At 53.6% G+C, this 13,169-nt stretch overlaps 1 protein-coding gene across 3 annotated transcripts in view; it reads right to left on the bottom strand.

The window, feature by feature from the left end:
• Nucleotides 1-758: 758 nt before the first annotated feature.
• The window catches only part of DNAJC5 (DnaJ heat shock protein family (Hsp40) member C5), a 46,981-nt gene continuing 34,570 nt past the window's right edge, over nt 759-13,169 (bottom strand). Inside the window, exons 1-5 of one of the 3 annotated variants that reach the window (XM_063634147.1) lie at nt 10,213-10,365; nt 8,104-8,221; nt 7,035-7,248; nt 5,735-5,906; nt 759-5,287 (exon numbers count right to left, since the gene is read on the bottom strand). In XM_063634147.1, the coding sequence (XP_063490217.1) occupies nt 5,184-5,287; nt 5,735-5,906; nt 7,035-7,248; nt 8,104-8,210 (597 nt within the window). In that variant the 5' untranslated portion in view covers nt 8,211-8,221; nt 10,213-10,365 and the 3' untranslated portion in view covers nt 759-5,183. Of the gene's footprint in view, nt 5,647-5,734; nt 5,907-7,034; nt 7,249-8,103; nt 8,222-10,212; nt 10,366-13,169 lie in introns of those variants that run through there. The other 2 variants (XM_055264982.2, XM_063634148.1) reach the window with 2 other exon arrangements.

Consider the following 13,169-nt stretch of genomic DNA (forward strand, 5'->3'; position numbering starts at 1 on the left):
CCTCCGCCTCCTGGGTTCTAGCGATTCTCCTGCCTAAGCCTCCCGAGTAGCTGGGACTACAGGCGTGCACCACCACGCTCGGCTAATTTTCTTCGTATTTTCAGTAGAGAGGGGGTTTCACCACGTTGGCCAGGATGGTCTCGTATCTCCTGACCTCGTGATCCACCCGCCTCAGCCTCCCAAAGTGCTGGGGATTACAAGCGTGAGCCACCATGCCCGGCCCTTCCTTCATTTTTCTTAGGTCAGAATAGAGGATTTCAAGATGTTTGTTACATTATTCGGAGTTTTTGTTAGTTTGTTGACAGGGTCTCCCTCTGTCACCCAGGCTGGAGTTTGGTGGTACGACCACAGCTCACCGTAGCGTGGACTTCCCGTGTTCAAGTGCTCTCCCTCCTGAGGAGCTGGGACCTCAGGCATGGCTACGCCCAGATAATTGTAAACTCTTTTTTGTAGAGACACGATCTCACTGTTGCCCAGGTTGGTCTTGAACTCCTGGGCTCAAGCAATCCTCTCATATTGGCCTCCCAAAGTGCTAGGATTATAGGTATGAGCCACCACGCTCGGCCTCTTTGCTCCAGTCTTGATATTTAGAAAATGGAGGTGAAAACAGAATCGAGAGGAAGGGGCATTTATCCACATTTGGACCAGGCAGGAGGGAAGTAAGGTTCCAGCCACAAGGGGTGCGGGGGGCTAAGATCAGCTGCTGCTCTCCAAAACCAGGGATCTGCGGGACCAGTGAATAAGACATACGTGGGGTCTGCAGTGAAAACATTTATTTTACAACAGTAATCTTTATTGTAGGTCAACATTCAGACATACAAGACGGAGATCACCATGCGGAACCAGCCTGGCCCTCAGATGTGTGTGCTTGAGCCAGGATCAGCCGGAGTCTGACAGCGCCTGCACCCCAACACGGTCGGATTCCAGGACGCCAGTGACAAAACCAGTGCATGGACAAGCAGCTTCCATGCGTGTGCACTTGATTTTTAAAAACAATACATATTTCAGTGTTAACTTCCCCCCTTACCTGGCTTGAAACATTTTCCCCATTTTCCAGGGAAACAAACTACCAAAAGGTGCTGCCTGCAGGACCCCGGGCCCAGCCCCTTCTGGAGGTGGTGCTGTGTAGACTCCTCTGGGGCGGACCCGGGGCCAGCACAGGGCCCCTTCCCAGGCCGCCCTTCAGATGCAGCTTTGCCACTGACCGTATCTGATGCTCGGAAAATCAGCTTTCATGTTTCAAGGGAGGGAAGGGCTTCCAGTCACCTCCTTGATTTCACACCGGGACACACACCTGGGTCAGGTGAGCGTGACACAGGGCCCCCAGGATGGGCACCCGACCCTGCAGAGCAGAGGCCAACGCCGGTGGGGGCCGTGGCAGTGCCCTGGGCACACACCCTCTGCACACAGTGGGCTCAGCGCTTCTTCTGTGCACCTGCCGGGAAAGCCTCCTGCAGGTCCCTGCCCGACTCCCAAGAAACCAGAGGCCGTTTCAGAGCCACCTTTAATTGTACTTGTCACTTCACCACGGGACAGCAGCATGAATGACACGCCTGCTGCGTGATATATACATATACACATATGTACACACACGGACACACCACAGCCCACACTCACAGCATGTGACGACGCGAACCATTGCTGGTAAGGACAGTAAAAATGTAGCTTTTGCCAATTCCACAGGAGAATGATTTACAACCAGAATAACAGACACAGGCCAGTCCTGCACCACAGGGGTTCACAGCTCCGAATACTGGGAAAGGGTGAGATCAGTCACTTCGTGTCCCCTCACGAGACGTCCCCACAGTAGGATGCACTGAGCCAGAGCTAAGGGAGGGTGGACAAGTGCTGAACTCCGCCTGCAGCACCCGGACCCTCCAGTGGCAGCCAGCATGCTGGTGCCCTTGCAGCACAAGGCTCGCCCGGAACAGAACACCTGAGAGCAGCCTCGACGGCCTGAGGCTCCAGGGCCTCTTCTGGACGGCAGCAGCCGGCGTGAAGACAAAGCTTTTCCTGCTGGGCACAGGAAACTGCATGCCAGTTTCTTTTTCTAATAGGTCCCCACTGGGTGCTGGCTGCACTGAACACAGAGAACTAGGAAAGTTCACAAACACTGAGCAGTAATATCTAAAGCAGTTTAAAAATAAAGCCAAAAGGAAGACAAAAAATCCCACGTCACTGAGTGGAGACAAATGTACACAGCAGCAGCTGCCGTGAAAGGGCCCGCGGGGCCGCTCCTATGCCTCCTGCAGGTCGGAAGCAGTCAGTGCTGCCTGGACCCCTTCGTGAACCGGACAGGCCTCAAAGCGCAACCCCAGCGGGCCCCTGGCAGCCCCCAGCAGTGGCGTCCAAAGGGACATTCTGTGCCCACGGCCACACTCGCTCACAGCACTGTCTGCAGCCCGAGAGTGAGGAGTCGGGGTCCCGTCACTGCCGCCAGCAGGAAGGGGTGCTGGGGGCGTCCTGATCTGTTAGCATGTGGACAGGGAGGCGCAGAAGCTGCCCCAGGACTCATCGCCTCTTTTAATTATAGGGAAACGGTCCACTCAAGAAAGAGAGAAATAAAACCCGGGAGGATCTTTTTCCTTAAATTAAGACAAGGCCTTAAAATCAACAGGGCAGGGCGCTGAAAACGGTTCTGCTTCCAGGTCAGGCAGGGGGAGGAACTCCAGGCCCCGAGTGTCTGGGCTTCCTGGGGGTCTTATAATCACAATCACTACCGTGAGAATGGCCATGGCCATGATTTATTTAGGTTTTACAAATTCTGCAGGGGACTGGGTTCCACAAACCTCCAGACCTGCTCCTCTTTCCCACCCTACCCCACCTTCTGCAGGGAGCTGCATGGTTCTATAAAATGGTCCACTGGACTCTGTAACTGAAAAGCCACCTGGCAAGGGGCCCACTCTGATGGGTACCAAAGGGCCTTGGAGTGTTCTAGCCACAGAGCTGTGTGTAGGCCCAACAGAGGGCCTGGTGGGGCTGAGCCAGGGCCCCCGATGGGCAGCTTTCTACCTTAGGTCCAAGCTTAGAACCTGGCTCTTGGCCAGTCTGGGGAAAAATAACTCACGTCCTAAGCTACGTCTACAAAAATCGCAAAGGCTGAGTACAGCCGGCATCTCAGGCTGAACTTGCTGCTGCGCTGGGCGGCACGGAGGCACCCCCACTGTCTCGCCGCCTCACGTTTCAGGACGGGCCAAACAACGAATTTCTTATTCTTTTAGGAGAGGTCTGATTTTGACAAATTATTCCTAATTTAATATCACAGTGCATATCTCTCCTCTCGTCAAAGGTCTTCATGATCATTTTAGTGAGAAGAAACAAAGAAAAGTGGGACAAACAAAACCGCCCCAGGACCTGGAGCTGGCAGCCGGCTCATGGTCCACACGCGCATCTACAGTAGGGGTCAGCTGGGGGCCCTCAACCAACAGCCTGTTCCTAAGCACGTCCAGATTTATCCTCACATCCATGTCCCTTTTGGCAGCTTCCTGGTCAACTTGAACCTACCCCTCTGCACAGCCTTGGGTGGCCACTGAGGGCAATGAGTGAGCTGGGGCCACGGGTCAGCAGGCAGGCAGGGAAAGCGGGCTTCAGGAGGCTCATTTGGTTGGTCCGAGCCAGAGCCACCACACACAGCCTCCTCCTCGGCTTTATCTCTGCAGGGACCTCTGCAACTCTGCAGCAGCCACCATGGACGTTCTGCAGAAACCAGGCCCACTGGAGTCTGCAGCATGGGGCCAAAGGCAGGCCCAGCACATGCCATGAGCCACGGAGTGGGGGCAGCTCTGAGCCCTCGGCCAGCACGGGCACATCAGACCCATTTCCCCTGCTCCCCTACCCAGGGCGCCACCCACGAGGTCTAGGACACGCAAGAGACTGACTTCCCATGGTCCACACGTGGCTTCCGTAGTCTGGCTGCCGGCCTCCCAGGGACCCACAATGGTCCACGTGTGGATTCTGTGGCCTGGCTGCCAGCCTCCCAGGGACCCAACCCTCCAGAGCCAGAGGGTCCCTCTGGTCCAGTCAGTCCTTCCTCCAGGGACCTAACGAATCTGGCTCTGCCTGAATCATCAATGACGGGGCAAAGGCGAGTGGGGCAGATGAGAGCTCTGGCAAACACAGGAGGAGGGGTCTTGGGAGAGCCCCCGTCCCCAGTAGCTGGGCGCTCACACATGCACAATCTACTCTCTGACTGTGGCTCATTGGGCTGGTCCTACCATCTGTGGTTCTAAAGGTCCAAAAAGGGCTACGGAAAGGACAAGTGGGCTGGAAGGAATGTGGAGAATGACCCCAAGATGGGAGGGGGGGAGACTGGCCCCATCAATCCAGCTCAGAGCCCGGGAAAAGTGCAGGAACACAGACAACCCCAACACGGGCAAAGGACACACCTCCGAGAACCAGAACCGCAGCGTCCACAGGACAAGACCACCAGGCTGGAAACACTGTGCGGAGGACACGGTGTCAACCTCGGAAGGGGCCTCCTGCGCTTTCCACACCAAATTCTCCCATGGGAGAAACCCTGCCACAAGGCCCAGGAAACCACAGACCCCCAAGCCAACTGTGCCCAGCACAGACACCAAGGAATGACAGTGACGCCGGTGACGCCAATGACGCGGCCCCGCCCCCTTCTGGCAGGTGAGATCAGAGTCCTACTGCAGCCTCTAGGCTGGGAGCAGAGTGTGGACCAGACCCCGAGGCCAAGACGGTAACACAGCTCTGCCAGGCAGCACCTGCCTCCGGCCCCTCGAGCACAGGTAGGAAAGGCGCAGCCCCCTCCTCCTCGCCCACCTGACTGACTGCAGTCACCCCTCCCTGGACCAACCTGACCGACTGCAGTCACCCCTCACTGGACCAACCTGACCGACAGCCCTGAGGCAGCTCCATCGTGCGGTTAACGCGGTCATGCCGCGGAATGTCCACAACACAGACATGGAACATAACCCCGTACATGCTATTAAAAAAGGAAAAAAAAAAACAGAAGACCGTAGCTACACTGCTTTAAATACTGCATGCTACGCACTTCGTGGGTCAAGGGTCGACGCTGGGTGGGCGTGGAGGCAGGAGGGGCCCCAGCAAGGCCAGGGCAGGCAGGAGGCTGCCTTCCCATCTCTGTGACTACAGTTCATGATTCTAAGGTTGGCGTGGCCAGGCGCTGGCTCCTCCTCTGACCACAGCTCCTCCTGGATTTAGTTGAACCCGTCGGTGTGGTAGCTGGGGTGGGAGTCAGCTGTGAGCTGGGTGGTCTCGGTGGCGGATGCCGGCTGTATGACGATCGGCGTGTCTGTGGCCTCTGAAAAGCAAGCACACAGGGCACTGCACGAGGGCCACAGCCTGGCGCGCGCCCACCAACGCTGGTCCTGTGGAGCGACTCTCGGGCACCTGGACACACTCTCCATGGGGAGAGGCTACTCGCTGACCTCCACCCCGCACGGCTTTCCTCCATCGCCTTGGGTCACCGCCAGCCCTCGGCCCTCAGCCCCGCCCCAACTGCCTGCCGCCCTGCCCCGCCTCGCAGTCCCTGGGATCTACGGCTACCGCAGGTCACGGTGGGGACAGCTCTATGCGCCTGCTTTACCTCACGGTCCACGTTCACACCTCAACAGTCCCAGCTGCCACCACAAACACTCGCGGCACAGTGTCAGTGCCCTCCTGTTTGACAAGACAGGTTGGCACCATTCAGGGCCCGTTCTGGCTCTGCCCTACACACACACACACGGGCCCTGGGGCGGGTACTCACCCCTCTCATCAGACTGCAGCTGTGCCTCCAGATCCTCAGGGGACACGTAGAACTCCGTCTCCTCGCCCTCGGGTGCCTTGGGCTTACACTTCCCGCAGCAGCAGTTGAAGCAGCAGCACAGACAGCAGCAGCAGTAGCAGCACGTGAGGAGGCCGCAGAAGACAAACAGGGCCTGAGGGGAGAAGAAGGTGGCGTTGCACGGCCTCCGAGGCCCCTGGAGAGGGAGGGGCAGGCCTCGGGCTCCCAAATGCCCTCGGCAGAAGGCAGGGGATGGGGGGTGCGTTCCAGGTGGGGACACTGCCTTCCAGACAGGAAGCAGAAGGAGAGAACTGAAGGAGGGAGGGGGAGAGACAGAAACCCGCGGCTTAAAGAAAAGCAGCCTGCAAGCGGGGTGCAGTGGCTCACGCCTGTCATCCCAGCACCCCGGGAGGCCGAGGCGGGCTGATCACGAGGTCAGGAGATTGAGACCATCCTGGCTAACACGGTGAAACCCCGTCTCTACTAAAAATACAAAAAATTAGCCGGGTGTGGGGGCCGGCACCTGTAGTCCCAGCTACTCGGGAGGCTGAGGCAGCAGAATGGTGTGAACCCGGGAGGCGGAGCTTGCAGTGAACCGAGATCGGGCCACTGCACTCCAGCCTGGGCGACAGAGCGAGACTCCGTCTCAGAAAAAAAAAAGGCAGCCTCCAGGCCAGGCACAGTGGTTCACGCCTCAATTCCTGCAGTTCTGGAGCTGAAGTGCAAGGATCACTTGAACCCAGGAGTTCAAAGTTCAAGCAAGCAAGGATCTCACCCAGCACTCCAGTCTGGGCAACAGAGCGAGACACTGTGTAACGTTAACTAAATAAAAAGTACTTTATAAGGATTCTAGTGAGAAGGCCGACTAGTCAAAGCCAAATACAGGCTTCTCACAAACAAAGGCCACGCGGTGATTCCAACCCTCTGGCCTCATATATGACATTTGGAACAAAACGAGGAAACGAAGAAATGTGGATGTAACATCAAGGCTCATTTCCTCCTGTCTCGTGAAGGACTGGGAGCCATTTACAAAAGGAAACCTGGCGGCTCTGCACAGCTCCTCCCTGGGACAATCTGGACGCTGTGGCTTGTTCCAGGCAGGACACCAAGCCAGTGACGGAGCTTCGCCCATCACACAGGTGAGGAGAAAGGCTCCATATGCCCAGAAGCCTTTTCTCAGAAGTGTAGAGTTGCTGGCATCAGCACACAGGCTCTGCAATGCTGGGAACCCTGCAGGCGTGGAGTGACTCAGGTGCCCGCACGGCAGGCGGCTCGCCCTCACCTTGGCCCACCAGCTGGACAGCACGAAGTAGGTGTTCACGTTCTCTTCCCCAAACTGCTCGGCCACGTAGAGCCCCAGCGAGCCGTACTTGTCGTAGATGTTCCTTTTTGTGGCGTCCGTCAGGATGGCGTGCGCGTTGTTGATCTCCTTAAACTTGTCTGCGGCCTCCGGGTTGTCAGGGTTCTTGTCGGGGTGATATTTCAAGGCAAGTTTCCTGCAAACCAAAACCATGTCCTGGCTCTACCCCGGACTTTGTTCCACCCGCACCCGCCGCCGCGTCCGTCCCACCCGCACGCACTGCCGAGTGCAGTGGAAGGCAGGTCCGCCCAGGCCACCTCACTGTCCCACTCTCCAGGGTTGCAGGGGCCAGGGACAAAAGCAAGCTCCGAGGTTGCTTCAGGTAACCCTCCTCACCCTGACCCAGCCTCAGAGGGAGCCCCCAGGGCTGTGAGCGCCAGGGCACATCTAAGTTCAGCAGCGCCAAGGCCAGCCCTGGTGTCCCGGCCGCTAACTGCACATGTGCCAAGTGAATGGTAAGCATGGCGGGGCGTGATGATGGCATTTTAAGATGTGTTTTATGAACTATACGACGCTAGCACACAAGAGGAGGACTATCTGCATGTCTGGATTAGTGATGGTGTCTCTTACAGGTTACTCAATGAAACTGTACCTAAGAGTGCAGTTCTTCAAGTTCAATCAGAAGGCCACAACAAAGTGAGGGGTCTCTGTCATCACTGTGCTAAAACAAGGAGACCACAGGACCATGCCAACGCTCTGCGGCTCCTGTGAGGCCTCTAACAGGTTCAGACCCTGATTCCCTATGGAACTGTGGACAGTGTGTAAGTTTCTCCTAAGTGCTATTTTTTGTTGACAAAAGAACATGAATACAATAATTTTAAGCTATAAGGAGCACATTACACATACAAAGGTGTTATGGAGCTGTGACCGGTTCAGCGCTGAGTCGGCCAGGATAAACTACGTGCAATGGTTCTTGGTAAAATGCAGACTAAACCACACGGGGCATGTGTGTCTTCCTGGGGAGATGTGGAGGCCACACTTGTCCACTTACCGATAGGACTTTTTAATGTCATCTGAGGTCGCGTTCTTGTCCAGCCCAAGGACGTGGTACAATGACTCCCCAGAGGTAGACAGTGAGCGCTGTCTCTGGTCTGCCATGTTAGGCTATTCTAGAAGAAAAAATAAAAAGAAAGTATCACAAAGTATAGATGAAAGTACCAAGGGCAGAGCTGATGGACTTTATTCCATAAGACCGTTCAAAGCAAAAGAATCCAACGCTGCCTTGTGGAGTTTGCCACGTGCACAGACAGACGCCATGGCATGGAGAAGTGTGAGACAGCAGTCCCCAGTGGGGACACGGTTTCTACACTGCATGCGAAGTGCCGCAATATGGCCACCCCAAGAGATCCTGAAGAATTGGAGCTGTATACTGTGGGCCGGCACAGGCGCTCACACCTGTAGTCCCAGCATTTTGGGAGGCTGAGGCGGGAGGACCACTTGGGCCCAGGAGTTTGAGGCTGCAGTGAGCTATGATCACACCACTGCACTCCAGCCCAGGAAACAGAGATCCTGTTCCTTAAAAACAAATATATAAATAAATTAATTAATTAAAATAACCATGCATATTGTAATCCTTACAGCAACCTCTGCATAAAAAAATGCAAAGAGGTATAAGCTAAAAAGTTAAAAGAAAAATGAAAAACTCAACACAGGAAACAAATAGAAAATTAGTTGGAAGATCTAAATCCAAACATATCAACAATTAAATTCAATGTTAGTGGACAAAAAACTCCAGCTAAAGGAAGGGACTGCCAGAATGGATAAAAATGCAAGACCCAACTCTTTTTTTTTTTTTTTTTTTTTTTTGAGACAGAGTCTCGCTCTGTTGCCCAGGCTGGAGTGCAGTGGCGCGATCTCGGCTCACTGCAAGCTCCGGCTTCCGGGTTCACGCCATTCTCCTGCCTCAGCCTCCCGAGTAGCTGGGACTACAGGCGCCCGCCAACACGCCCGGCTAATTTTTTGTATTTTTAGTAGAGACGGGGTTTCACCGTGTTAGCCAGGATGGTCTCGATCTCCTGACCTCGTGATCCGCCCGCCTCGGCCTCCCAAAGTGCTGGGATTACAGGCTTGAGCCACCGCGCCCGGCCGACCCAACTCTAATTTTAATACTTTCTCAGAAATCGACAGAACAGACCAAAAATCAGGAAAAACATCGATGTTCTGAACAACACTATCAACCACCATGACCTGATCTTCACAGAACACCCAACATCTAGAGAACACACAGTTTCTTTCTTTTTTCTTTTTTTTTTTTTTTGAGACAGTTTTGCTCTTGTTGCCCAGGCTGGAGTGCAATGGCGCGATCTCGGCTCACCACAACCTCTGCCTCCCAGGTTCAAGCGATTCTCCTGCCTCAGCCTCACAAGCAGCTGGGATTATAGGCACGCGCCACCACGCCCAGCTAATTTTGGTATTTTTAGTAGAGATGGGGTTTCTCCATGTTGGCCAGGCTGGTCTTGAACCCCCGACCTCAGGTTGAACTCCCAACCTCAGGTGATCCACCTGCCTCGGCCTCCCACAGTGCTGGGGTTACAGGCGTGAGCCACAGTGCCTGGCGAATACATATTGTTTCTAACTAATCAACCACCATGACATGACAGTCACAGAACACCCAACATCTAGAGAACACACATTGTTTTTAACTGAATGCTGTATACTAAGACAAGCCACATGTTAGGGCTTCAAACTGGTTTCAATAAATGTAAATGGAATGAGGTCATACACAGTACAATCCCTGACTTAGCTACAAACTGGAAACCCAGGAGGAAGATACATCATAAAACCTCAAGTACTCTTGATATTCAACAACACACCTCGAGCTAACATGTAGCTCAAAGAAGAAATTACAGGGGAAATTAGAAGGTGTTTTGAATTGAATAATAAATACAGTGTACGTGACGGTTAATGTCATGTCTCCTTCGCTGCATCGTGGGGTACCCAGATTAAACATGACTTCAGGGTGTCTCTGGAAGGGTGTTTCTGGGTAATAGCAGCACCTGAGCTGGGGGCTCAATGAAGCCAACGGCACTGCCCCGTGCAGGTGGGCGTCGTCCCCGTCCATGGGGGTCCTGAATAGAAAGGGGTGGGAGGAGGAGTTGACCTGGGTTTTCCTTCTCGTCTGCCAGCCTGAGCTGGGCCATGGGTCTCCTCCTGTCCTTGGACTGTATTATTCCACTGCTTTCCTCAATCCTCAGCAAATGGCAGAGCATGAGATTCTCTCTCCATAATTACGTGGGCCGATCCCTCATAACAAATCTCCTTTAGAAAGAGACACAGATAAAGGCAATGTTCTTCTGCAGAATGCTGACTAGTAAAACACGTTAATCAAGGCCTAAGTCTCCGCCTCAGGAAGCTACGACGTAGCAGGATAAACCCAACATAAATGGAAGGAAGGAAATCATAAGCAACAGAAGTCAGTGAAAACAAACAGATAACTTTAACAAGGCCAAAGAGTTGATTCTTTGAGCAACATGAGGAAAGACATCACTACAGATCCTAGAGGCATGAAAAGGATAAAATACGAACAACTTCATGCCAAGAAATTAGAAAACTTAGATGAAATGGACAAATACCTTGAAAATTACAATTTACCAAGACTGACATGAAATAGAAAATCTGGCCGGGCGCGGTGGCTCACGCTTGTAATCCCAGCACTTTGGGAGGCCGAGGCGGGCGAATCACGAGGTCAGGAGATCGAGACCACGGTGAAACCCTGTCTCTACTAAAAATATAAAAAAATCAGCCGGGCGTGGTGGCGGGCGCCTGTAGTCCCAGCTACTCGGAGAGGTTGAGGCAGGAGAATGGCGTGAACCCGGGAGGCGGAGCTTGCAGTGAGCCCAGATCGCGCCACTGCACTCCAGCCTGGGCGGCAGAGCGAGACTCCGCCTCAAAAAAAAAAAAAAAAAAAAAAAAAAAAAAAGAAATAGAAAATCTGAATAGGCCTGCATCTGTTAATAAAGTTATATTTGTAATAAAAAATTCCCAGAGGGCCAGGCGCCGTGGCTCACGCCTGTAATCCCAACACTTTGGGAGGCCGAGGTGGGCAGATCACGAGGTCAGGAGATCGAGACCATCCTAACACAATGAAACCCTGTCTCTAATAAAAATACAAAAAAAGTAGCCGGGTGTGGTGGCGGGTACCTGTAGTCCCAGCTACTCGGGAGGGTGAGGCAGGAGAATGACGTGAACCTGGGAGGCAGAGCTTGCAGTGAGCAGAGATTGCGCCACTGCACTCCAGCCTGGGCAACAGAGCAAGACTCTGTCTCAAAAAAAAAAAAAGAAAAGAAAAGAAAAAAAAAACCGAGAAAATTCCAGGCCTAGATTTTTTTTTTAACCAAATATTTAGGAAATGACATCAATGTGGGTTTTTTTTTGAGACAGTCTCACAGTCTCGCTTTGTTGCCCAGGCTGGAGTGCGGTGACGCGATCTCAGGGATACTGGCAGGAGGCAGCTGAATGCCACAGGCAGATGGGGTCCCCAGTGAAACCCACCTCCAAGCCAAAGACAGTTTAAAGCCTGACAGCTGAGCTACAAGTTAAATCCTCGGACTAGATGAAGAACTTGCCTTCCTGTTTGCCACGCTTTCCTCTGATTGATCCCCATCCTTCACCTATTTTACACATATCTACCCTTTCCTAATTTTTATTTTTGAGGTGGAGTCTCGCTCTGTTGCCCAGGCTGGAGTGCAGTGGTGTGACCTCAGCTCACTGCAATCTCTGCCTCCTGGGTTCAAGCGATTCTTCTGCCTCAGCCTCCCAAGTCACTGGGACTACAGGCACGCGAACCACACCCAGATAATTTTTGTATTTTTAGTAGCGATGGGGTTTCACCACATTGACCAGGATGGTCTTAAACTCCTGACCTTGTGATCCGTCTGCCTTGGCCTCCTAAAGTGCTGGGATTACAGGCGTGAGCCACTGCGCCCAGCCTCTTATAATTGGTTTTCTACACTGTCATGCCCACTTTAACCTTTTCTGCATACTCACAAACCCATCAGCAAGCTCTGCAAGCACTCCACATCCTGAGTCCATAAAAGGCCCCAGACCCAGCCACACAGGCGGACTTTCCTGCCTTCAGGTAGGGGAACAACCCCTGCATCCCCTGGTCCGCTGAAAGCTGTTTCACTGCTCAATAAGGTTCTTCTCCGCTCTCCTCACCCTTCAATGTCCAGTGTATCCTTGATCTTGAGGGCGGTACATGAGCTCGGGAACCGCCGAACACAGCACAAGCTATAACACAGGTGAGTTGGGGCACGCCAGCGTGGCCAAGCAGGGCCCAGGTGGGGCATCACTGGCCAGGGGTCCCCGGTTTGCAAAGTGACTGAGAAGAAAAATCCTAAGTCATCAACTCACTGCAATCTCCGCCTCCCAGGCTCAACCCATCCCATGCCTCAGGCACGCACCACTGCACCCAGCTGATTTTTGTATTTTTAGAGACAGGATTTTGCCATGTTGCCCAGGCTGGTCACGGACTCCTGGCCTCAGCTGATCCCCCGGTTCGGCCTCCCAAAGTGCTGGGATTACAGGCATGAGCCACCGTTCCTGGTTTTTTTGTTTTTAAGTTAAATAGGCATGGTGGCTCATGCCTGTGGTCCTAGTGACTGACTCAGGAGGTTGAGATAGGAGGATGGCTTGAGCCCAGGAGCTCGAGGCTGCAGTGAGCTGTGATCATGCCACTGCACTGCAGCGTGGGTGGCACAGTGAGACCTTGTTTCAAAAAAAGAAAAAGAAAGGCCGGGCGCGGTGGCTCACGCTTGTAATCCCAGCACTTTGGGAGGCCGAGGCGGGCGGATCACAAGGTCAGGAGATCGAGACCACGGTGAAAACCCGTCACTACTAAAAAATACAAAAAATTAGCCGGGTGTGGTGGCGGGCGCCTGTAGTCCCAGCTACTCGGAGAGGCTGAGGCAGGAGAATGGCGTGAACCCGGGAGGCGGAGCTTGCAGTGAGCCGAGATTGCGCCACTGCACTCCAGCCTGGGCGACAGAGCGAGACTCCGTCTCAAAAAAAAAAAGAAAAAGAAATAACAAGACCTATGAAATCTATACGTTGAAAACC

Source organism: Symphalangus syndactylus, chromosome 24 (assembly GCF_028878055.3).
Source record: "Symphalangus syndactylus isolate Jambi chromosome 24, NHGRI_mSymSyn1-v2.1_pri, whole genome shotgun sequence".
NCBI classification, from domain to species: domain Eukaryota; kingdom Metazoa; phylum Chordata; class Mammalia; order Primates; family Hylobatidae; genus Symphalangus; species Symphalangus syndactylus.